General features: G+C 38.2%; 1 protein-coding gene across 1 annotated transcript in view; it reads left to right on the top strand.

Annotated features, from left to right (window-relative positions):
- The window catches only part of LOC134668782 (netrin-B-like), a 248,160-nt gene extending 228,068 nt beyond the window's left edge, over window positions 1–20,092 (top strand). The window contains exons 2-7 of the mRNA XM_063526240.1: window positions 5,036–5,224; window positions 9,972–10,121; window positions 10,445–10,507; window positions 14,915–14,989; window positions 16,472–16,655; window positions 17,475–20,092. Of these exons, the coding sequence (XP_063382310.1) occupies window positions 5,036–5,224; window positions 9,972–10,121; window positions 10,445–10,507; window positions 14,915–14,989; window positions 16,472–16,655; window positions 17,475–17,625 (812 nt within the window). The 3' untranslated portion in view covers window positions 17,626–20,092. The remainder of the gene's footprint in view (window positions 1–5,035; window positions 5,225–9,971; window positions 10,122–10,444; window positions 10,508–14,914; window positions 14,990–16,471; window positions 16,656–17,474) is intronic.
- The last annotated feature ends 2,738 nt before the right edge of the window (window positions 20,093–22,830 follow it).

The raw sequence follows: 22,830 nt of genomic DNA, 5'->3' as shown, positions 1-22,830 counted from the left end.
CATTGTGTACAGCTGCGCATTTGTTACTACAAAGCTTAGGCTGCCCATCCTGTCTACTGCGTGCTAAGCTGTACTATCAATAGATAGTTCTCCTACTCGCTATTTCGTGTGTTCCGATGTGTGTGGTTAGCCTCACAGCTGAGTATTTGTTAGTACAAAGCTTAGGCTGCCCGTCCTGTCTACTGCGTGCTAAGCTGTACTATCAATAGATAGTTCTCCTACTCGCTATTTCGTGTGTTCCGATGTGTGTGGTTAGCCTCACAGCTGAGTATTTGTTACTACAAAGCTTAGGCTGCCCATCCTGTCTACTGCGTGCTAAGCTGTACTATCAATAGGTAGTTCTCCTACTCGCTATTTCGTGTGTTCCGATGTGTGTGGTTAGCCTCACAGCTGAGTATTTGTTAGTACAAAGCTTAGGCTGCCCGTCCTGTCTACTGTGTGCGAAGCTGTACTATCAATAGATACGCTCACCTCGTCCCACGCACCCCCGCATTTTTGGCATCATCGTTTGCATGAAATAATTGCTGAGTTTAGAGCAAAGAGTCTAGAGGATTCCTAGTCTATGGCTTATGCACACGATTCGTATTTAGGTATTTATTTATTTTATTTGAAAGTATAGTATCTAAAACGGTGCTGGAATTGCTGGATATCGGGCCTTACAGACACTAGGCACCGGTAAGGCACATCCAGCTAATGTGCAACCCAGATAACCCACTCGGTAGATATTAATTATTGCAATCACGCTAATCCCTCCCTGGGGATAAATACTTGCCAAGTATGTAGGTACATAATCAATTTGTAGTTCTGTATTATACCTACTGTACGAAGGGTGGAAAATCTCATATGTTGTAGAATAGCGTTATTAAATAGCTGATTTCAAGAAAGAGGTTTATCAATTCGTCGCTTGTTAGTTTTTAAGTACACGACTGCCCAAACAAAAAGAGTGTATTGTTTTTTTATTTAAGTATGTTGTTCTTTTTCGCTTTTAATTTTAAATATCTATAGGTAGGGGAGAGCGGGGTTAAACGTGCCGATTTTCATAAAATACAAATTTGGTCTATGAAAACAGTGTGAATAAGGTATGTGGGTTGCGCTATATTAAATTATGATTATTTGCGTTTCTGAGTAGCGATACTATTTTGGGCATCGTTAAACAGTTTATTACCAGATTTTTTTTTATGAGATAGGTCGGAACGGAACAACTAACCCCGCTATGGGGCGGGTTGTTCCGTTGCTAAAATTTATAACTTATCCGTCAAATATTTAAATCTCAGTTCACACACGCTAGAAGAGTATTTTGCAGTTCGTCGAAATATATGATAATTTGTTGTGTACTATCAATAGATAGTAAACAAAATCCAAAGCAAAAATGTGATTATCCGTGGGGTTCATTGTGCCCTCGTTTTTGATTTATTTTCCATAACTACTATTCTACTATAATGGAAGCAACGAAAACAGCTCCTGCAACCGCATAGTGGTCTGACTTTTCGCGACAAACATCATACGAATCGCTCCATGGTTTACTTGCGTTCCTATTCCCATCAGATCAACTTACCTCCGGCACGTTTAACCCCGCTCTCCCCTACACTCTTTTTATTGAGAATACCTCGGCAGTTTTCTCATTATAATTTGGTTCTTACAATATTCATATGTGCCTATATCATTCGTAATACCTAGAACTACTATGCTCCATAACAAAGTACTGTCAACATCAAAAGTAACGGATCAGACAGTGAGCTTAACAAAAAGATATAAGTGTTTAGTGTGTGTATGTAGAACAAATTAGACTGTTGTAGATACTTTAGAACGCGGACTGTAGATATATACATAGATAACTCTATCTGGAAAGCGATTCCACACGATGGCAGATATTCTTGGAGCGTTTTTCATGATGCTTACTGTAATAATATAACCGTACGGAATCGTGCTTAGCAAGCATGTCACAGAAACATCCGCGCATAACGACATCAACCGACGACAGAGACTTGATGGATATACTAGCTTTTTTTGACGGCGTTGGAAATGGAAGCCTGCGCGGCACTCGTTAATCTTACTTGTAATCATACAAACATTCCCTTAAACCTCCCAAACCGAACTTCAAGATATTCACAAGAGACGACACGTACTAGATCCATTCTAGATACGTTATAGTTTAGATATCAACTAGTTCTCTTTTGCAGCGCAATTCGGGCAACCAATGTCACTTTTACGTTAGATAGAGTAATATATCTATTAGATGTGAATTGGATCTCTAAGTCATATCACTGTGGAAATCGTTCAAGAGTATCTCCAGAATCGCGAAAATGTCAAATTTGACAGGTTAGCTCTTAAACATATCGTTATCGTATCTTGGTGACGTCTAAAAGATATCTAATTGATGTGTATTTCAAAATCGAATCGGGCCCAAAGACGTCAAATGACGCGCGCGGCTACAGTCTACAATATCAACCTTCGTGCATCCCGACAGGGATGCCAACTTAGTGGTTTTACCACTAAATTTAGGGGGAAATAAACCAGCTAGGGGTTTTTTTAGGGTAGAAAAAGGCGGCAAGTTTGAAAAATGTAGGTACGAAGGGATATCATCTCATAGAAAATTTGAATTTCGCTCCTTTTTCTACTGACAAGATTAGCTTGACCATCTATAACGTTCATATTATGTAATATGTATGTATGATCACAAAAATGTCGAACCGGTTGAAAATCATAATAATGTACTAAATTCTGGAAAATGTATAAATAAAGAATTAATTAAACGTATAATTTCTTTTATTTTTTATTTAGTGGGTTTTCCAAAATAATAGTACAGTTTTAGGGGTTTTAAAGTTGGTACTAGGGGTAAAAAAAATTAGAGTTGGCAACCCTGCATCCCGAATCCCGACAAGCGGCCCTATTCTAACTTTAACACTAGAGATGAATAAGATACGATATCGAGAAGATATAGTCATTTGTAAGTTAGATATGTCAAATTTGACGTTTTCGCGATTCTGGAGGTCCTCTTGAACGATTTCGACAAGTTATGACTTAGATATCCAAATCACATCTAGTCGATATCTAATGTAAATCTAGTTGATCTCTATATCGTCTCTAGATCTTGTGATTATCTCGTTTCCCGAATACGCGTGCTAGTCGATATCTAATGTAAATCTAGTTGATCTCTATATCGTCTCTATAGACCGTTTTCTTTAGCATTAGAAAGAACTTCGTAGAAGTAAGCGTGTGGTTCCAAATCCAGCACTTTTAGCGGTAATAATTTGAAGTAAATTATATGTATTGACCATGTTACATTAGATAATTCAATAATTATTAACAATTAAAGAGCCTGATAAAAACTGCACGCTTGCTTCTATGGAGTTCTTTCTAATGCTAAAAAAAACGAACTATAGATCTTGTGATTATCTCGTTTCCCGAGTACGCGTGAAGGTTTCACGATGACGCGCCGCGCACGATAGGCGTGGCATTCAAAGGGTTAAGAGATCCCCATCGGGGGTGGATCTCGTTATAAAAATTATACGTTGTAATTATAATTAATTAGGCAAATCCTTTAAACGAGTTTACGTGAACGAGTAGTCAACCATTATCCCATCTCACTAGAGTTTTGCCGTTCTCGAGAACGTTCTGCGTTTTCCTATGAGATATACAGGGTGTTACTGACCATGGGGCTTTATATTCAGGGCTCGATTCTACTCGCTCAACTGAGCTACTTTATTATGGCACCAACCCCGAAATCCCGAAAAAAAATTTTTTTTTCATACATTTTGGCTGATCAGAATGTCGACGTTTTCTATGGAAAAGCCAAAAAATTTTCCCCGATTTTAGGGTTGGTCCCATAGTAAAAGTTACTCAGTTTAGCGAGTAGAATCAAGCCCTGGAATTAAAGCCCCATGGTCAGACACATACTGTATTTTTGAGCGAGAACATTTCCCATACAAAACAAAGAACGTTCTTGAGAAAGGCACAACTCTACATCTCACAAATTATCACGTTTATACATAATATATTATTAGGTAAATATCCAAATTCCGTGATCCTAACCTCCATACATTATCTTCTGTACATACACTTGTTAATTAAGAAACTGAACGTGCTGTGACTTTAATTATGGAGGACATCTTCCGTAAAACGTACAATCTACTACCTTGCGAACTAATTATTCGTACAATGATAAATCCGACGTCATTTTCTAAAATATGCTACTTCCGATAAATTATGTTCTTTAAGGATAATTCACACTGGAACGGTCCGTGTCCGGGCCGAGGCGTTCGATACTTCATTTTCTATAGATTACGGGATAGACACATTTTGTGATCACCGATCACCCGTCATAGAAAACGAAGTATCGGTAGGCTCGGCCCGGTCACGGTCATCCTTTATTGACGTGATAACGTCTTATAAATCGATGCACACCGGTAGCATGCACGAAAAAGTGTCACGTTGTGGACATATCTCCATGGTAACGTTGTGGACAGGTCTCCATGGTAACGTTACGGCCACGTTTTCTTATGACGTTATCACGCAAAATTATGGTCCGTAAACCGACTTTATAGACAACCATTTTTATTGAAGTGAAAATGTCTTTAGCGGCGCTGTGCACTTTTTGAGGTGGGGAAATTTTTTTAAACTCGAGACAGCGTAAGGCGTAATCCTCTCTTTCTACCGCGCGGCGAAAACGTATACCTGAGCCTGCTGTTTCGTTTAGGCGGCGCAGGGCGCTTGTGTGACGTCACGTGTGACGGACAATGTCATTGTGTTTTTGATTTAAATACCATCTAGTGAGTTTCCCTCAAACTGGTATTAATATAACTGTAGTACTCACAGTGATGTGCTTAGGGGTTTTAAGTAATGCGACGAAATAACGCTAGATGGCGTTAGCCTCTATTATACATAGTGCTGCAGACATTTTGCACTAAATGACGCTGTTATCAATATTTTGAGTTACAATGTCGTTGAGTTTTCACTTCTGCCGGCACTCCCGGAGTGCAACCCGTTGTTTTTTTTAATTAAAGATCCACCGTCTAACCAGCCTGTTTCTTTCCAGAATGCAACTGCAACGGCCACGCCCGCCGCTGCCGGTTCAACATGGAGCTGTACAAACTGTCGGGCCGCGCCAGTGGCGGTGTCTGCCTCAAATGCAGGCATTTCACTGCCGGGAGACATTGCCATTACTGCCGCGAGGGGTACTACAGAGACCCTACTAAACCCATCACGCACAAGAAGGCTTGCAAACGTAAGTTACCTATCTAACTATCAATGTCTCTCTCAAGTAGTTCGTACGTAGGCACTTCACTGCCGGGAGACATTGCCATTACTGCCGCGAGGGCTACTACAGATACCCTACTAAACCCATCACGCACAAGAAGGCTTGCAAACGTAAGTTACCTATCTAACTATCAATGTCTCTCTCAAGTAGTTCGTACGTAGGTACTTCACTGCCGGGAGACATTGCCATTACTGCCGCGAGGACTACTACAGAGACCCTAATACTAAACCCATCACGCACAAGAAGGCTTGCAAACGTAAGTTACCTATCTAACTATCAATGTCTCTCTCAAGTAGTTCGTACGTAGGTACTTCACTGCCGGGAGACATTGCCATTACTGCCGCGAGGGCTACTACAGAGACCCTACTAAACCCATCACGCACAAGAAGGCTTGCAAACGTAAGTTACCTATCTAACTATCAATGTCTCTCTCAAGTAGTTCGTACGTAGGTACTTCACTGCCGGGAGACATTGCCATTACTGCCGCGAGGGGTACTACAGAGACCCTACTAAACCCATCACGCACAAGAAGGCTTGCAAACGTAAGTTATTGTTTAAACGACTCAAATGCAGGCATTTCACTGCTGGAAGACATTGCCATTACTGCTGCGAGGGGTACTACAGAGACCCTACTAAACCCATCACGCACAAGAAAGCTTGCAAACGTAAGTTATTGTTTAAACGACTCAAATGAATCACTTCACTGCCGGTAGACATTACAATTACTGCCGCGAGGGCTACTACAGAGACCCTACTAAACCCATCACGCACAAGAAGGCTTGCAAACGTAAGTTACCTATCTAACTATCAATGTCTCTCTCAAGTAGTTCGTACGTAGGTAGATGTCGGCAAATACAGCTACTGCAGGTGATGGCTTATACACCTTCAAGGATTTCATTAGTCCCATCCACGTCCCATCACGCACAAGAAGGCTTGCAAACGTAAGTTATTGTTTAAACGACTCAAATGAATCACTTCACTGCCGGGAGTCATTGCCATTACTGCCGCGAGGGCTACTACAGAGACCCTACTAAACCCATCACGCACAAGAAGGCTTGCAAACGTAAGTTATTGTTTAAACGACTCAAATGAATCACTTCACTGCCGGGAGACATTGCAATTACTGCCGCGAGGGCTACTACAGAGACCCTACTAAACCCATCACGCACAAGAAGGCTTGCAAACGTAAGTTATTGTTTAAACGACTCAAATGCAGGCACTTCACTGCCGAGAGACGTTGCCATTACTGCCGCGAGGGCTACTACAGAGACCCTACTAAACCCATCACGCACAAGAAAGCTTGCAAACGTAAGTTATTGTTTAAACGACTCAAATGAATCACTTCACTGCCGGGAGTCATTGCCATTACTGCCGCGAGGGCTACTACAGAGACCCTACTAAACCCATCACGCACAAGAAGGCTTGCAAACGTAAGTTATTGTTTAAACGACTCAAATGAATCACTTCACTGCCGGGAGACATTGCAATTACTGCCGCGAGGGCTACTACAGAGACCCTACTAAACCCATCACGCACAAGAAGGCTTGCAAACGTAAGTTATTGTTTAAACGACTCAAATGCAGGCACTTCACTGCCGAGAGACGTTGCCATTACTGCCGCGAGGGCTACTACAGAGATCCTACTAAACCCATCACGCACAAGAAGGCTTGCAAACGTAAGTGCCATTTGCACTTAAACAAAATCATGATTTGATATTTGTTCTAGCACTCAACAGACATCAGTCAGTATGACTGAATTCACTGTCACCTCTATTGACAATGACTTAAGTTTAAGGATGACATGTACTGGGACCGCGTCGAGCACAAGTACCACCACCTTAAAACGGAGCTCTCATCTTCATGGCGACCATCAAAAATAATAACTAATACATAGTTTTGATATTGAAACTTAACGACATAAAAGTCAATTTAACTTCCAAATCTCGTATTTTATTACCTTCAGACTAAAATAAAAAGAACAATAACGTTTAATAATTAAACTAACGGTCAAGGAATTTAACAAGAACCGTTTAAACTCCCATAAAAAACTTCAAAAATGTAAGAAATTCACTTACGACATTCTTTCTCCAATGCATCAGTAGAAACGCCTCAAATAAATGCGTGATATAAAACTTAGTAGTAAAGAAAAAGGGCGTAAGTACAATAAGGACTTACAGGCAGCCTTAAGGAGTCAAATTGTATTGCAATAAAAGAGAGTATAAAAAGTTTTTATTGAGTTGAAGTGAACGCTGAAGGGATAAGTAAAAGTTTTGAACATTGCTTGCAAAAGTTCGTTTCATTTATTTCAAGATATGTTTGAATTGAGATATTTTTGTTGTTTCTACTTTATTACGGCGATGTGACAAGTTTTTAAGGTCATTCTAAGGATTGTTTTAAGACTGGTTTTGTTAGATCTAAAACTCAATCAAAATTAAATATACTTATAATATATTTTTTATAGCAAACCGTTTATAATTCAAAAAAGTTTCGTTTTACGACTTTTACGAAAGTTAAAGTACTCAACGAAGTACCTACCTAAAGATAATTCAGTTACTTAACTACTTAGATATTACAGGTAAAACTTAAACTTTTAAATAACTCGTACAAGAGTGAAATATCCTTTTATTTACATATCTAACGTAACATTAGAACTTACTAAAAATAAACCTTTTTTACGACACAGCGTTCCAAACAACACAAACCCATAACATAAACCCGTGAAAATCCAATACAATCCAATATCAGCTGAAATATCAGACCGTCAGCAATCGCATAAAAACTACAAAACAAAAGCCAACCACAGGCCATTTGTCGGCCTGCCGAATAGCCACCATAAAAATTTCCCGGCCTAGAGCGCGAAATGGTGCGGGACGAAATCACCCCGTAGGGACCAAACACTATTCGAACACATTGGTTTTTGGACCGTGTGCTGACTTGCACTTGATAACGATGTAAGGGTTTTGTTTGATAATGTAAAGTTAGTAGGTTTAGGGAATCTTGAATAATGTGTTTTAAATTTTTATTTAATCAATCCTTAAAATAGTAGGCTGCCGGTTAAAAAACAATGTAAAATGTATCCATTTTAACGACCAAAAAACTAACATTATCTCTGCCAAAGGGTTAATATTATAGTTCTAAGAAGAGTCAGAAAGAAGAGTTTTATACTTAAACAAACACATTTTGCTGAAGTATGACTATTTATAGCCATCAAACTATTTTGGCTTCATTAGTTTTTTATACGACAATCAGAGTTTGAGACTAAAAAATTGCATCACCATTTATATTTCCCCATCGCAACACCAGCAAAAGGATAGTTTTGACACACTCCCAAAAGGTCAGGTCAATCAGCCCCAAACTCAATTATCTGTCCAAGAAACCCTTCCTTTCGGGGTATTCCACCGCTTTACGAGGGACAGGGGTCCGGAGCAGGGCAACTATTGGGTGCCTGAGTGTTTTGATGGCCGATCACATTTAACAGTTGAGTAGACGAGCCTTTTTCGGGTCGACCGCGAGCTAGGATCGTGATAATAGTAATTTTCGGGGATTGAGTGATTGTAATCGGAGTTTGGGTTTCTTGCGGGTTTCGGAATGGCAACATTGTTTTGTTTGGCATAAAAGCATTGCTTTTGCTTTCAAATATCACAAATATCGTTGATGTTTAACTTTTAGTGGTCATAAATTGTGGGTCAAATTGTAGGTTGGGGTCGTGCCGTAAGGATAGAGCAGAAGAAATCGTTTTTAAGAGAAATGCAAAAAGTTGACTATTAATAATTTGGTCAGGATCTTTACCATATATATTGACGTTTTAGTTTTGAAAAAATAATTTATAGGTACTTATCGCAATATTAGTCCGTGGTGACGTTCTAACGTTATATTTTATAAAATGTATCACAAATATCTCAATTGAATTGCCTTTTGTCCGAGTGTTAGTTTTGCCAATTCGAATCACACAATTGGATTGTCTGGGTCGACAAGCTAAATTGCAGTCAACTAAATAAACTCTTTGAACTTCAAATGAACTGGTCATGCGAAATGAAGCTTAATAGTATAAATAATAATGTTAATGTTTAAATTCTATTTTTAAGGCGAATTGTAAATGCCGTTACGTCAGAAAGAAGCGATTGTGTTATTTTGTCTGTTATACTTATAATCCCAAAGAAAGTAAAGTGAGCTTATATAAATAAGTACCTATGTACCTACTCATATGTAATCCAGCCTCCGGAACTATTTCTTTCGTATATTTTGATTATGACTTCTATTCCAGTCTTTTTAAAATGCATTGTGTACGACATGTGTAACATATAAATACAAGACATTTCTGTGATCGATGCGGCAAGTAATGGTGATCGGCCATTGGATTATACAGCTATCGCAGTCAATGTAGGCTGCAGACTACCTCCTCAAAATATCACCTTAGACGCTGCAACTATCATTTGCAAAGATGCTGTGGACAAACTGGCTAATGATAAGGGCCCCCCCACATCTGGCGTCTTTCGAGCGTCGGCGTCTGTCGGCGTCGGTCCAGCGCTATGGAAAATGACGTCGCTGCGCAGTTGCGTCGACGCTGCGTCGACGTTGCGACGACGTCGGCCATAGAATTGTAGACGCCGACGCTCGTAAGACGCCAGATGTGGGGGGGCCCTAATGTTACTAGTATCGAATTCCAATTTTAAAAGAAATAAGAAGGTTTGTGACAGCCTCATTTTCTTTCACAGCATGCGACTGCCATCCAGTGGGAGCGAGCGGCAAGACCTGCAACCAGACGAGCGGGCAATGCCCGTGCAAGGATGGCGTGACTGGCACGACTTGCAACCGATGCGCCAAGGGGTACCAGCAGTCCAGGAGCCACATCGCGCCCTGCATACGTGAGTGGCAACTCTATTGTAGAACTATTCCTGTATATAGTGTTTCCTAATAGTAGCAAAAACTCAAACTAGATATTCCTTAATGTATCCAAAGCTACCACCAAGAGGTCCCAATGTTTAACGATTCCATATTTAGGAGAAAAATAAAATCAGGTTTTATATGGATAATATAGGTAGGTATGTCTCTGTTTGACCCAATGGTTAATTGGTAGCGAATGCCTGCTGGAGAATGAATACAGAAGTCCATCTGTACAATAATCTTTTATTGTACAATACAATTAAATAAATATTGGAAACAATATAAATGGATCATCTGTTCCCAGGTATCCCTCGAGTGGTGACAGCAGTACAGGCCATGGAGGCAGTCGACGGGGAGCCGGCGCGCGGTAAGTAGTAAGTGGCCTTCATTGCACTTCCACCATCACGAGCGCGGTCACGATGATGATGATGCTACTGATATTGTTGTTGACAATTACGTTGCTGAGAAAAATGACGGCGATGAATATAATTATTTCGATGAAGGTGATGAAGAGGATGATGATAATGACGTTGATGCTTATAATGATCTTGATAAGAATTACGATGTTGTTGACGAAAACGATAAAGGGAAAGAAATCCACATTTCTTACGTAAGATATAATAATGATATTGAATTTTTCTGTAAAACGTTATATGGCGAATAAGTAAGTGCAAAATCTTTGCTGCTATGTTATATTGCAGCTTTCCTTTCCTTCAGTATAAGTAAAGTAATAGATAGTATTTTTTTTAATTTGATGAGTATGTCACCTTGTACAAAATCAACGATACATAAGACCTAAAATTAAATTATTTTGGCTTACCTCGATGTAAATTAGGACTCTTAGCTTATTTAGTACTTACATCATCAACATCATCAAATATCATTGACATCATCCGCACAACACCACAATGTACAACGCAGCACTAGAAAACAAAATGAATTTATAAGAATTATATACCTTATTATTTATTTTAAAACTGAAAAAGAGCACCGAAGTATTACAAAATTTTCCTGCCATTTCTTAAACTCACTCAACCTTAAAAAAACTCATCGTGATCGCGCTTTCAAAGGAATGACCGTATCGTTTTCAATCTAATAAGTTTTACATTTCTCTAGATTACTTCACTGCCATCTCATTTCCTGCTAATATCTGCGGACGCGATAGATTTCTGTCTGAAATTGAATTCTGCGAATGCATTTCAAATGGACAGTTTTAATTTAAAATTTATGTTGCGGTACAGGACTTTTGGATCATTTTTTCTTTGGAAAGAAAAAGTTTTCTTGATCGATTATTTTGGTTATTGCATGTATCAACTGTGGTGTACTTTCGTTTGAGCCAAATACCTTTCGCCAAATTTCACTTCCCAACAAACTTATCGCAATAGTTTCATTTCCCAAAGGAACCTTTAGCAAAGTTACACTTCGCATATAATTTATTTAGTCAAATTATCATTAGGCATGATTTTACTTTGTCAAATGTTATTAGGACAAAAACTTATTTAGCAAACGTTTTGGTTGGACGTAGCAAAGGGGGGGGGATGGCTGAGACTTAGATTTTTTTTTGACTAAGTGGTGTCATTATGACATATATTTTAAATGATTGTAAAGTATAGAACACGTCCAAATAGGCTACTTTTACTTGGAATTTTTTTTTCTAAAATTGAAAATGTGTTAAGGCAGGTCGGTGTAGGTACGACGACGAGCGAAGCGAGGAGGAGTGTTGGGTAGAACTGCGACCTTACAGCGCGCGAGCCGAGCGAGCGAAGCGAGCGTGCCGCGCCAGCGGCCGGCGAAGCGCTAGAACCGACTTTTTTTATAATAATACAATTTTACAAGTCCCAGCTCTCTTTAAAAACATCAAATCAAGAGTGAACAGGCACCTTCTGGGCGAGCTCGCTCCATCGTAGGCCACGTCTACGCCTCGGCTAGTCTGTGGCCATGAGTAAGCCCATTCATAAAAAAAAAAAACAATCTTTGGTTGCGTCTAACTCGGCCATTTTAAATTTTAGAGAGTTTATTAAGAAAAAAAGTGATTATTTCATCAAAATCTTGTAAATTATTCTGTTTTGAAATACCTGTCTTTTTCATTTTCTCAAAAAAAAAATCTAAGTCCCAGGTACGACCCCCCTTTGTACAGTCTGACCGGTATCTCTATTTAAATTTGAACCTAAATTTTTTCTGATGTTAGAATTTTGAATTTATATAATAGGTATTTCTACTCAGAATCAGTAGCTTTCTCCATTCCTACTGAGAAAAAATATCCTTTTCTCGTATTAACGCCATGCAATATTTTGGGACATGTAAGTTTATGCCTATTATCATTGATATAATGATACATTTGACTAAATAATATTATTATATCATTGATATAATGATACATTTGACTAAATAATACTTTGTAAAATGAAACTTGTCCAAGTAATTATTTGCTAAACAATAACTTGCCAAAAAAGACTATTGCTAACTGAAAAATTGCTATAAGTTGTTTTGCCAAACATTTTTTTGGAAAATGATAATTTGGGAAACATAGTTTGGGATGTGATACTTTGGGAAACGTTTTTGGCCCATTCGTTAGTAAACCATCAACTGTATTTTCTAGATATCAAATCTCGAGGTGAATTACAGTGGCTAAGTGGAGCAGGTGTCCAAAAACTTTCGCACACGGTTTTTTCCCTAAACGTAAAGTTATGTTTAGTTTAAGCTGGACAACTCACCCGATTTTCTACGTCGGCTACTCACCGTACTTTAGATTTAGTACAGAAGAAATTATAAAAATTGGAGTCAATAAAGTTCTCGGATATAAGTAAATTCCTGCAAGAAATCCAGACATACACTCCTGGTGGGCATCTTCTGAAGTGACCAATTGACAGTTTTTATGGCCATTAATGTACAGATTTCAATCGCAGACACATTAAAATCGAATATTTTACGTTTATTGGCAATAAACGCAAATACGGTCGTTCTCATTCTAATTGATTTGCACATTACCTTTTAATTTACGTCTCGGGACCGATTTTTATCACCTTTTCAACCGCTTGATGCTAAAATGCCGTATCTGGCTGAAATCTCTGAGAGGCTCGCTGTTTTTGGGCATAAAAAGGCAGTTTTAACGATCGAAAGGATAATGCTTTTCGGTAAAAGGGTGACATAAATTGGTCTTAACTTGAGGCTATCTTTGGGAAAAGTATACTTAAGTAATTGTTTTACAGTTTTTATGTAAAAGGATAACTTTTTGTTTTATTGCAACTAATGACATGGCGATTTAGAATAACCATATGACCATTTAAGTTTCATATTGTAATATGGATATTTTACTTACCTGTCATTTTGTATAGGATTATTGAATCGTTTTCCTGAAGATAGTCATGACTCGACAACTATTTTCTCAAGCCCTTAGTCACTTTGAAACCCCCTAAAAGTAATTGTCTCGTAAAGTTTTTTCAAGATTCCTTAAAAGTATATATAAATGACTCACGTTAGACCGGTCCGGCGTTTCCGGAGTTTCGTTTTCTACGGAAAGCATCACTTGATTATCTGTCATCTGTCATAGAAAAGTAAGCACCGGAAGGCGGTCCGGTCTAATGTGAGTCATCCTTAAAGCTTGGTTATAATTTTACGAAATCTTGCATTTTTCCTGCTGCCCGATTCGAACTTTAAGTTACGTCAATTAATAGATCTAGAAACGATATGGATTAGATGTGTTAGTGTCGAAAGTGACGTTTTTGTTTGAAGAAACGTCACATTTGTTTCTAGATCTATTAATTGACGTATCTTAAAGTTCGAATTGGGCCATTTGAGCTCAGACGAGAGTTTCCCGGAGTAAGAGATATGACTATACATATACAAATTCATTTTGCTCACCTTAAGTAAGCTAATATGAGCTTGAGAAAAGTAGACGTCATTGATGTTGTTAAAAGTTCATTCTGATTCGTGCTTTGTTCAATCATTCTCATACATTTTCTTTTGTTGTCAGTGCCGAAGACGAGGTAACTTCATGTTTGTCTGTCTTGTATCGTCTTTTAGTACCTTAAAATATATATGTTTACATTAAAGGCACTACACCAAATGCGTAACATAGTCACTCATAATCTTGTAGTAGGTAATTACGGGTCATGCAAGCAATCTGACAGCTGATAGATGTACAAACTTTACGACACGTGCGCTAATTATGCTACATTACGCATCTGGTGTACTTCGGCCTTTTGAATTGATTGCTGAATTTGTACTAAAACTTTAATTAAAACTATTCCGACTATACTTGTCTAAATTAGGTAAAAATATTTTCCTCGTGTCATATGTCTCTCCTGCATATATATTATAAGCTTTGAAGCTAAACGTGTTCTAGAATTTAGTTAATCTATTGCAGGCCTTTAAACTTACCTACATCAAACCTAAAGCCAAAGACTAGCATTACTTATACCTGGTTTTTTTTTAGCATTAGAAAAAAGGTAAACAATCTTGATGTGTCTTTTAATTGAACAACACATTTTAAAAATAAGTTACGGCAAATATGTAACAATGATGAATCTAATACGATCATTTATAATAAGTAATAATAAAACGAACTATAAGAATGACTCACGTTAGACCGGGCCGTGTCCAGGCCGGAGCTTCCGGCGCATCGTTTTCTATGGAAAACGTCACGTGACCTGTCATGTCATAGAAAAGTAAGGGCCGGAAGCTCCGGCCCGGACACGGCCCGGTCTAACGCGAGTCATCCTTTAACCAGATAGTTGGGGCAGTGTGGGGTGTAATGAGAACTGTAATGTTGCAGCGGCGGATCAGTGCGGCCGGTGCCGCGCCGGCGCACGCACGCTAAACCTCAACAAGTTCTGCAGCCGAGATTACGGTAAGTTACTTCAATCAACATAGTCTAATAAAACATGGTCTTCTCTTCCCAGAGTGACACAAGCCTACGTCACAATAACATTGCCATTTATATAGCGCTATCGCATATTACTATATAGCGCTGTCGCATGATGACGTAGGCTTGTGTCAGTCACGTGACCACGAAAAGACGGGAAGAGAGTACCTACCAGATGGAGTATATTTATTATACCATGTTCAATCAACATGAAGAGTCGTCTACTCATAGATTTGGCGACGTAGGGCACATTTAGACGATGCGAGAACTCGCATGCGAGTTTCATTACATTGCGGGTTTTGATCGGTCGGTAGAATTGAACGTAACCAACAGTCCGCAATGTAACTAAAATCGCATGCGAGTTCACGCGCCGTCGTAATCAGCCCTTATTGTGAACCTCTCGCACTCTGCCCTCGCAGATTGTCAGTCGTATACAGTGATCCTTGTTTTAAATCGTTATCAAATGGGGTGGCGAAATTAGCAGAACTCGCCGCATCTTCATACCAACAAGATAGGGAATCAGACACTAACCATTTCCTACAGAAACTGGACCCCCGAGAATGTTACTCTTAACTGGACTACTTAGTGCGTTCCGCCTCGAAGCAGTTGCGCTTCGAACAGCTGGGTAGGCTAGGCAGTCAAGATACCAAACGTTTACTTAATAATGTCTCTGTAAAATACATACCTTACCTATTTTTGCCATAGCCAGATGAAAAATGGCTTTTGGAGGACCCTTTTAGGTATTCGTACGTGACCTTTTCCATGTATTTAGCATTAAAAAGCCCACACGTCTACAACTCCATTAGATCGCAAACAAATTACTTCCTCACCCTCGCCCAAGCCGAGCGACAGTTCCCATATTCGCGTGATTGATACCAGTCTTTGCTCATTACTGAAATACTAATTACACTTATTACCGAACTGTTAGCGGCGATTCATCACTAGACAATCAGTCGTTTGAATGAATTGGCGTGTGGGTATCGCATTAGCTTGACGTATGTGGAAATTGTAAGTAGTTTGGTTAATCGGGACGGAAGGTGTGATGCTTTTTTATGGTAAGGTACTCCTCGTCGTAAAAACCAACCAACTTTGGTTTTGGGTTAAGTTCTACGAGTCAATAACAGATTTGTTTGCCCCGATTCTAAACCAACTTTAGTTTTCGGGATTAAGATGGTAGGTACATAAAGAAAAAACATGTCAAGGGAGAATTCCTCATACCTAACGGATATCTAACGGGATCATTAAAACACTAGTAATTTGTTAAAATAACACATTTAAGGAAATAGCCTCCATACATACAAAATATTACAAAATCAAGCCGGTCTGTTCAGTCAGCAAAAACATCATGGAAGTTTTACCATAAAATAAATGGTCTGCAATGGACTAAAATGCCGTGGTGAATTTGTTAGTATCTATATATAACTGAACTATTTTATTTAGATATATGAACGCTAATTCGGTTTGCAGTCATAATGGGCAAGGTGGTCGGGCGCGAGGCGAGCGCGCCGGGAGACGAATGGGCGCGGCTGCAGCTCAGCGTGCAGGCGGTGTACAAGCGCGGCCCGCGGAGCCGTCTGCGGCGCGGCGCCGCGCCGCTCTACGTGCGCGCCAGGGACCTCGCATGCAAGTGCCCGAAGCTCAAGATTAACAAGTAAGTGTTCAACTTTGAATGGGAGGGAGAGAGTGGGAGCTGACAGGGCTAGAGGAAGATCGCCAATGAGATGGACCGACCAAATCAAAGCCAGTGTGTCGGCCACAGTAAGCGAATGCTCACGGAAAGCAGCTCTACGGGAGGAATGGCGACGTGTCGTTAAACAAGTCGCTCAAAAGTCTACATAATGGCCACGACCACTCTGTCTGGAGTGGGTGGGTTGTAACGAAGATGAAGAAGAAGTTCAACTTTAGAAGAAAGCCAAATTCCGAACGCATGTAACCATTACTGAAGGATGGAAAGCGGTGATTGGGTAGCCACACCGGCTCCAAGCTCAAGATTAACAAATAAAGTAGGTATTCTATCTTCGTGATAAGCAAGACAAATTCTCTAGGTGTAGACCTCTACAAGTCCCAGCTTAAAAAGTGAGTGTATAGCAATCTCCTGCCCTTTCAATAGGATAAAATTCCTGGTGTAAATATACCAGGGACGCGTGGAATGGATGGAGAAGGGCTAATGACTAACCTTCTTAGCTAGCTTCAAATATGCTTCGGGCTCAAAATTTACAAGTGAGTGCACGTAAATGTCAAAATGCTCATCTTTGCCAGTACAATAGTTAAAGTAAAAGTGACATTCCATTTCCAACTGCAGCTGCAATACTGTTCATTTTACTATGGAAATTGACAATGACAGCGACGCGTTTCCATAGTAAAATGAACAGTATTGCAGCTGCAGTTGGAAATGGAATGTCACTCTAATGCATGCCAGTAGATTGTGAGGACACATATATCCGCTTTACATAAGAACTTCTATTCGCAGGTCATACCTAATCCTAGGAGTGGAAAAAGAAGGAGCCTCATCAGGAATGCCAGGGCTGACGGTCGGCGATCGGACCCTGTTGCTGGAATGGCGCGACGACTGGCACCGACGCATCCGACGTCTGCAGCGCCGGGCTATCAACTGCCACTAATGTTGCAAATGTGGCCAACTTCAGGTCTCGCAGAACCTTGAACAGCGAATATGTCGAATCAATAGCGGTGCGCGGCCGCCATTTTGTAAAGCATTCACGACGCCATCTTGGCGACGACTGTAATAACTTGTTTGACGTTAAGTGGTAAGTATTGTCCGATTGTAGTTTATCGCCACTACCCTGTTTTGCGTAGTAACTTTTAATATTCGCCAGTTTTCACTCATAATTTTTAATACCAAAAATATCTTAAATCGTCTTTTCTACTTCCTAGGGTTACGTTATAAAAATGTACATTAAAAGATTTATTTATTTTACTAAGATAGGGCTACCGATTGTTTCGTTCCATTACTTGCATTTTTGTATAATTGTTACTTATGGAATGCATGTTATTATATTGTAAGTACAACTATAACGGCGTCGGATTTACCATTTTGACAGAGTCGTGGTAAACTCATATAATACTGTATTTTGAAAGATCTGACACGGTGACAGATTATCCCCATGTTTTGTACAAGGGAAAGTGTCACTTTTAAGGCCACAGAGTCAAGAAAAATCATAAAATTGAGATGCTTGTATGATATCAGTACTTATCGATTTACAAGATTTGTCGATGTCTTCTCGTTGGCCTAACTTAATTTCTTATGTCGTGTCGATTGTACAAGTTAGATTTAGGTCACTCACGCGATAGTCACAATGGTTTATATACCTCATTTATTAATATAGACTTATATCGTTAAGGGTTACATATTTAATTTATCATAGCTTAGATTTTCTACTTGCGCGACTAGGGCTTATTTAGATGATGCGAGAATAAGCGCCGTCTAAATCAGTCCTTATTATGAAAATCGTGTTCGATTATAAAACGAATGGGCTCGTTTTAAACTGGGTGATATCGGGTTTGAACGATCTAAGACCTACTTGATAACGTTATCAGTTTTAAAATACGAACTCAATTCAAGTAGCTACCTTTTTCTTGCGTAGAAAGTGACCAAGGTCCTGTGAATGTTTTAAACTAATCAGCCAAATCGCGTATAAAACTTAGTGGACTTTTTGCACTAAGAGGTGTACTGAAAAGTGAAAATACTAATCATGGAGGGCAATGACCTCGAACCATAACTGCCATTTAAGACTGTTAATGCTAGAGTGAGACAGACACACACAGAATTTGTTGCGGTTTCGCTCCTTTCGTTGAAATGTGCATTTTTTTAATGAATTAATTAAATGTATTCATTTGTGTCTTTGGTCATTTTAGCGCACAAGTAATAATATTGCAGCCAGTGGCGGATTTGCCCTAAGGCACAGTAGGCCCGGGCCTAGGGCGGCAAGATATTTAGGGGTGGCAAATTATGACAAAAAATTCGCTGATGGTAACAAGAAATAACTCAAAATGTAGTCAATATTATGGGTGCCTTGAAAGGGGCGGCTACAGGGCCTGGGGCCTAGGGCGGCAAAGACGGCAAATCCGCCACTGATTGCAGCTGTGTTAGATTTTCATTAAGGTCTGTCCACCATTTACCTTTTTGTATAAGAATTTGTCACATAAATTAAAATTTAATAATTTGCTTTAAATTATCGGTCTAAATATCATTAAAAAAAATCATTTGCTACAATTTCTTGCCAAAGGAATGTACAGTTCATAAAGTGACTATATTTTGTTTTTCTATCTCTTTGAATGTTTAGGCCACTGTCAGACTGTAACTTTAATTAAGATTACATACATTAATTGTATACCCATTACAAATATGTCTAGTGAAACTTGGAACAAGAAGAAAACTGAATATGTCTATAATAATTTATATGTTAAATGACGTAAAAAATTATTGGAGCTGGGTTTATTTTGCTCTCAATATGGCCACATTATAGATAAATCAAATAAATGCCAGTCACATAGCAATGTATTAAATCCATAAAAATAATGACAGTCGGCTTAAATCTCCAAAACAGTCTCGTAAGTACATGATCAATATGCGCCTATGAAGGTATGTACAGTATTATTAGCTTTACTAAGTTTAGATATTAACTATAGGACTGAATCAGAAATTGTGACGTCAATTTCTGTATTTTGAAAATTCACATAATTTTTGTTGCAATTTTCAACCATATTTACTTACAGAATTCTCTAATTCATATCTTAGCGTTTATCCCTGTTTCATTTTCAACCTAAAGGTGCGTCCACACTGCAGTTTACTTTTGCTGGGCAACACGGTAACGTTATGAAACTTATAGTTCGTTTTTTTTAGCATTAGAAATAAGGTAAACAATCTTGATGGGTCTTTTAATTGAAAATCACATTTTAAAAATAAGTTACGGCTAATATGTAACAATTATGAATCTAATACGTTTATTTATATTCTTCTGCTTTCATAAATAATAGTTTTTGATTTTTAAAAAGCGTTTTTCAATTAAAAGACCAGTCAAGATCGCTTACCTTCTTGCAAGTTCTTTCTAATGCTAAAAAAACGAACTATAGCTAGTGTGATATTTCACACTAGGTAACTTTACTTACCTTATGTTGCATAATGTTGTTCTGCACAGTTACTCCACATAAGTTAACTGCGATGTGGATGCACCTTAACGTTTCTAAGACTAGGCTCACTTGCTTCTACAAAATTATAGAATTATCATAATGTTAAGTTTTTTTCCATTTTACATGTATTTTTGATATTAAAATAGACACAAAAATCCTTTCCTGAATATTTCTTTCTCCATTAGCCAAGCACAAGATAATGGCTAAACGAACCATTTCACCGTTACACTATTCTCGCATTCCCCAGGTGCAAATAATACACAATCACGACAATTGAGCTGTCAAAATTACACGCCCGTCTAAAATGACGGAACTCACCTGGCTTCGACATTCAAATTTGAACTTTGTTACTAGTTAAACAAATTTGAGAGTTGAATGGAGTTGCGGATGCAGTTAACGTAAGTTATTTGGGAGTAAATTATGCATGCGATTGTGAACAATGCTGCAAATCATCTGACGTTCAATCGATAACAATCGGTTGCCAACAATAATCTGTGATTGGCTGAACAGCGAAATCCAACAGTTTAACTTTAATCTAATCTAAATATTCCTTGTAACAAGGAAAGTTCTAGCATAGGTACTTATACCTATACCACAGATTATACATATATTTTATATAATAGTTCTGCTACAGCTAATATATTTTTAATAATGACAGGCGTGTCTCACTCCGCGATTTCGTCGCTTTGCTACAGGTAGCTAAAAGTACATCCGTTCGGCCCCAATTTTGGGGTTTGCCATAAGCCGCGCGTGGCGCTGTCGCCACCTAGCGGCCATATCTGTGCTGATCGTAACAGACGCGTTTTGTTAGAGAGTGAGTCTTCTGTACTTAGTACTATTATTTATTCTGTGATAATGATGAGTTTCTTTTTAATTTTTTATATATTTATCTGCAGCTATTTTTGCCCCTTGAAAGATAGATCACGTAATTATCACCATACTCAAAATGACGTCATAATTTCAAAATTCAGCATAATCGGTTGTTTTCAATAATGTAGACTTAAATAGGTACATTTTATTATTTACAATAATCAATTATATTGACAGCCAGACACAGATTGCTTCATAGGCTAAATAAAAATAACAACGGGCCTTAGATAATAAGTTTATAACTACAATTGTCATAAATATAGAAAATACATTATTGAAAACAACCGATCATCGATTAAACGTAGGTATATAACAATCATAGTTTCACAAGTAACTGACTGTAAAAAGTGTATTTAGTTGTAGATTAATCTATTAACCTGTTTCTAGTTATGCATATCTTTAGATTCGTAATCTGTATATCCTAAATGATGACACTCAAGTCATAGTTGACTCGAAGGAACAACGGCAAACAAATGACAACTCGTCACGACTTTGAGAAAATCTCGTATCTCGTACTGCTATTCAAAGTTAAAATGCAGTAACTCTATGTTGCATACCCTACATAATAGTTACTACATTTTTGTTTTTATTGACAGAATAAGTATTTTTTACAGAGTTAGACAGCACTGTTTAAACTCAAATAGTTTTTGTTTTCGTCGTGTACTTACTTTAAAAACTCATTTGTACTTCTTAAGTACCTACCTACAAAATATATAAGTATTTATAAAGGTGATCCACACCGCAGTTAACTTTTTTGGAGCAATACGTGCAACAAGGTAACATTAGGTAATTTAACTAATTACTAGTTACTGTGGAGGTTGGAGCAATATTGCTACACAAAAATTGACTGCGGTGTGAATGCACCTTAAAATGGGGCTATAAAAACATAAGTATATTTCTTAATTTATCAATTACATGAGTTGAGTGTTAGCATTTAGTTAAATGTTGTCGTTTACGCGCTATTTTCAATAAGGTTTAAATTTAAACTTCGTATATATGTCGCAAAGCTTGAAAACTGGACCAATAGTTGCCACCTAATTGGTATTGCCAATAGGGTGTTAGTTACCTATTGGAATTGAGTGCTCAATCTTTGGACATTTACTACATAATGCTCTCGATTTATAGAGGCTCCGAATACTGCTGTTATTTGTGCCATGTTAAGAACAGACAATATTAATTCGTATTTTAACAGTTTATTTAGGTCAACATTTTATCAGATGATCATTTGATAAAATGTTATCTACTAATAAAATTTATTATGGACTTTTGATGTAGACGTTCATTATATAAAGTTGAGTGTCTGTTTTTTTTATAATCCATATCATAATAGCGCGTAACATACTAAAATAAAATAATATAATGTCTGAATCTAATCTACGATTATTACGAATATTATAATGGTCGTTTTGTATTTCGACGTAATGTGAATATTAATTTGTAAATTTTATTTATTAACTGGTATTAACTTACATTTATTTGGTAAATGTGTTGAGGTATAAATGCCATTCCAATCCAGGAAAAAGTTTACATAATTATTTAATATGAGATAGAGTCAGACCGTAAAAACTCTGCAGCGATTTTGATAGCCCACGCAGTGCAAGTGTCATTTTAAACGTCTAACTTCTATAAAATTATGACGTATAAATAACACTTACGCTGCGTGGGCTATCAAATCCACTGCAGACTTTTATTGGTGCGACTATATCGAACTGTCCTAGCCATCTATAGGTACAGTCAAAGAATTTAATTTCCGACACATTTCGTACCTTGTCACAATGACAATCAATATGAAAGTCGTTAGAGACCTC

Source organism: Cydia fagiglandana, chromosome 11 (assembly GCF_963556715.1).
Source record: "Cydia fagiglandana chromosome 11, ilCydFagi1.1, whole genome shotgun sequence".
NCBI classification, from domain to species: Eukaryota; Metazoa; Arthropoda; class Insecta; order Lepidoptera; family Tortricidae; genus Cydia; species Cydia fagiglandana.
Note: the sequence above shows the minus strand (reverse complement) of the source record. Positions and strands in the feature narration are given on the sequence as shown.